The sequence below is a fragment of the Limulus polyphemus genome, unplaced genomic scaffold (assembly GCF_000517525.1).
Source record: "Limulus polyphemus unplaced genomic scaffold, Limulus_polyphemus-2.1.2 Scaffold1736, whole genome shotgun sequence".
NCBI classification, from domain to species: domain Eukaryota; kingdom Metazoa; phylum Arthropoda; class Merostomata; order Xiphosura; family Limulidae; genus Limulus; species Limulus polyphemus.
In genome coordinates, this window is record NW_013667346.1 from 19589 (window position 1) to 23546 (window position 3958).

At 32.9% G+C, this 3958-nt stretch overlaps 1 protein-coding gene across 1 annotated transcript in view; it reads left to right on the forward strand.

Annotated features, from left to right (window-relative positions):
* The window catches only part of LOC111087104 (transforming growth factor beta receptor type 3-like), a gene marked incomplete at its 5' end in the record, with an annotated part of 18382 nt that overhangs the window by 11342 nt on the left and 3082 nt on the right, over positions 1–3958 (forward strand). The window contains 4 exons of the mRNA XM_022392553.1: positions 127–259; positions 979–1075; positions 1816–2011; positions 2926–3076. Of these exons, the coding sequence (XP_022248261.1) occupies positions 127–259; positions 979–1075; positions 1816–2011; positions 2926–3076 (577 nt within the window). The remainder of the gene's footprint in view (positions 1–126; positions 260–978; positions 1076–1815; positions 2012–2925; positions 3077–3958) is intronic.

Genomic DNA, 3958 nt, shown 5'->3' on the forward strand with positions numbered 1-3958 from the left:
ACATGTTCTGATATATTGGTTATCTAACTAAGACAGGCCTGGTACAAAGATACTGCATAGTAGTTAATGTTTTAAAAACTGGTTAATTATGGCGTAGAAGTTAATAATTGTTCTTTGGACTTGAAGGGAAATCACGATCATGTATATCACATGGAGCTCTTCAAGGATTCAACCTTACATAAGATGCTACAGAAAAAGAATGGTTTGGCAGAAGTCCTGGCTCGAGATAAAGTTTATGTTCGGACTTCAATTGATGCAGGTTTGTGATTTGCAGTTATCTCGCATTTTGTCTGTTACTTGCATAAAGTTAAACATTTGTCTTTAAAAACAGGACCAGAGAAACTGAAAAAAAAGGAACATGATTTTGTTATTTTTGAATCGTATCATTTTGCAAACAAAAGATCACAATATTGTGTTTAATAGTAACAAAGAAAAATCACATTTATAGAACAAACTGTGTTTTACCAAAAGACTTCTGCAAGGATACAAGTTTTGACGTATTCGTGTGTCCTATCTTCTCCAAAAAATGTGTTTTTGTTACTCTTTACCCTATCTAATTTATTTAGCATTAAATGCAATGACAGAGCAGATAATCCAAGCAAAGATGGTAAACAAATGTAATGTAATATCAACAAGAGGTGTATTGTCAACTGTCTTTTGCTAGTAAAAGGTCATACTCTTTAGATAAAACTGTTTCCCAGCTGTATGTTTGAATACTTAAAGGTTGTTTTTTGCTAAAATTTAGTTCAATTTTTTTCTTTCATTGAATTTTTCAAACTATTTATTTTGTCAGATGTTCAGTAACTGTGCATATGATTTTTTTTTATTATCAATTAAAAAATTAGCTATTAATTTGAATGATGATGCATATTTGACTAGAAGAGATAAGTGAAGAGAAGCAAAATACTAGTTTTGGGTCATAAGTATGTGCACATATCATTGTATTGTTGTCTATTTACGCGCATACTTTCTTATCAGGTCCAAATCTGTATATTGTAACTGATGAATGCTGGTTGTCTCTGACTGACAATTCGCTTCTGGATGTTGATAACCGAGAAGTACTGATTCAACACAGGTAAGGGTAAGATGTTGTGGTGAATCTAGATGTGAAATGTTTCTATTTAAGCTGTTGAGTCGTCATACAGGTAAGGGTAAGATGTTGAGGTGAATCTAGAGGTGAAATGTTTCTATTTAAGCTGTTGAGTCGTCATACAGATAAATGTAAGATGTTGAGGTGAATCTAGAGGTGAAATGTTTCTATTTAAGCTGTTGAGTCGTCATACAGGTAAGGGTAAGATGTTGGGGTGAAGCTAGAGGTGAAATGTTTCTATTTAAGCTATTGAGTCATCAGGTAAGGGTAAGATGTTGAGGTGAATCTAGAGGTGAAATGTTTCTATTTAAGCTGTTGAGTCGTCATACAGATAAATGTAAGATGTTGAGGTGAATCTAGAGGTGAAATGTTTCTATTTAAGCTGTCGAGTCGTCATACGGATGCCATAATGAAATGAAATGCTCTTTAAATCCAATTCAAAAGTAAAGAGTTTCATGGAAGAGGTAAAATAATTTGTTGAAGTATAATGTGTATGTTTGATTGATTTTTTTTATCATTCTAAATAGTTGGTTGCATATGTCAGGTAATAGTTTTTTACTTTTAGGTATGATAAGTCCTAAAAGATCAACTTATCAAATTTAATTGAACAAACAGTCATTTAATGTTAATTGTTTAATTACTTTTAGTACCTTGTGACTTGTAAGGCCAGCAGCATTTTTTTTATTTTTCAAGAGAATGTTTTAAGTTGATTGTATTTGTTTCAGTTGTCCTAAACATTTGAGTGTTGGTCTACTGAACATGGGGCCATCCGGTGGTCAAGAAACTTCTAGAGAGCCAACTCACCAGCAGGGGTTTTTCTTTCAGTTAACTGAAAAGTGGATATCTAAGAAAGTTTACCTTCATTGTCGCCTTGCCGCATGTTCTGAAAAAATAAATATTCCAATTTCTGGTGTCAAACAGGTGAGTCTAGCGCAGGAATTTCTCATCATTGATATTTTCTTACTCTGATTTTTTTTCTCTCTAAACATTTTTTGGAGAGAAGAATGGCTTTTTGTAACAACTTTGCAAAGATAGGAGAACTTGAACTATGGGAAATTTTTAAATTGTGCATCACTGAAGAACATACTTAACATAGTATTTATACTTGTGGTAATGCTTCATCCAAATAAACACTGTTTTCAATAAAAGGTATTGTAAAAATTTGCTTCAAAGTACAAACTAAAGTTTATTGTTACTGAAACTTGAGGTAAACCTAGCTTTGTTGGTATTTGTTAGGTATTTGGAATTCTGTTACTAAGGTCCGGCATGGCCAGGTGGTTAGGGTACTTGACTCGCAGTCTGAGGGTTGCGGGTTTGAATCCCCATCCCACCAAACATGCTCACCCTTTCAGCTGTGGGGGCATTATAATGCGACGGTCAATTCCACTATTTGTTGGTAAAAGAATAGCCCAAGAGTTGGTGGTGGGTGGTTATGACTAGCTGCCTTCCCTCTAGTGTTTCACTGCTAAATTAGGGACAGCTTGCACAGATAGCCTTTGTGTAGCTTTGCGCAAAGTTCAAAACAAACAAATCTATTACTAAACCTTGTTATTATACGCTTTAGTAAAGAGTAAGTGTGGATACTTTTCATGTATTCTGGTATTCTTCAATACTAATACATCGGAGTAGAAATTACTTAACATCTCTGTCAGATTAGTCCAATGGCTTGAGTTTGTGCTCATATTTTTAGTAAAGTTTTATTTACTTAAATTGATAATTATTGAGATGAGTGATAATTAATTATAATAAAGCAGAATATACCTGATGATGCTATGTTGATATTTTATGGCAAGCTGAGTTTTTTGTTTCAATTATAAGAATCATTCTTCTAACAGTGCATCAACCCGAACGATTATTGTGTGGGTAACAGTATCAAGCAGTATTTGGTAAGTCGAGCAGGAAAACACTTCAGTATAGAAGTTGCAGGACCATTACTTGTTTTACCACCACGAAGAAGTCACAGCTTTAAAGGGGGAGATTCAAAAAGTGAGTATGATATATTAAATTAAGAGTGATATAAATCCATTATTTCTTTAAAAAAGTGCAATTAAAGATAAAAGCTTTAAGATTCCTCGTAAGTAAAACGAACTTCATTTACTTATAAGTAAAGAAATGTAAGGCCAATTTAACTACTGTATCCAAAAGAAAACCTTTGAGACAAAACGTTTTTTTTTTTAGCCAAATACCTTTTTTAGCACCATTTATATTAAAAGCACAGGAAAAAAAGTCGTTTGTTAGATCTATGATAAAAGAATAAGACAAAAATTCTGATAAATTTAATACAAAAGGCATAGGTTTTAAATGACAAAATGTAAATGAAGAAGTTACTATCAGTTAGTCATTCTTCTCTGTTCTTACACCTTTCTTTTTACATCACACCATTCATTCTTTCTTCATGTCTAGCAGCAGCATCCATTTCATTTGTTATGGTCATTTTCCTTCAAAGATTTCTTTCGTTGCGACTTCTCTTTCAACATCATGGCCAACAAACCTCTTTTTTTCTCTTGCACCATCTCTAATATATCTCTGTTCATCATCTTTTCTGTCCATCTGAATTTCTTCATTCTTTGCCAAACTCACATTTCAAAAATTTTATAATTTTCTTATGTCATCTTTTCTCAGAGTTCGTGTTTCCACAGTGTACATCACCACAGAAAAGGTTTTAATCGGCACCATTAGTGTTCTGTCAAATATTTTTGTTAAAATAATCTTTTAAATTCATCTCTTCCCATTGCAGTTATTGATTTTATTTCTGCTGTTATTATACTTATCAAATAACACAACTGTTGGACCTCATCCAGTAGCTGTCCTTCTATATACACTGAGTGGTCACAAGTAAATAGACACCTAATTTTTCGACATTTAACT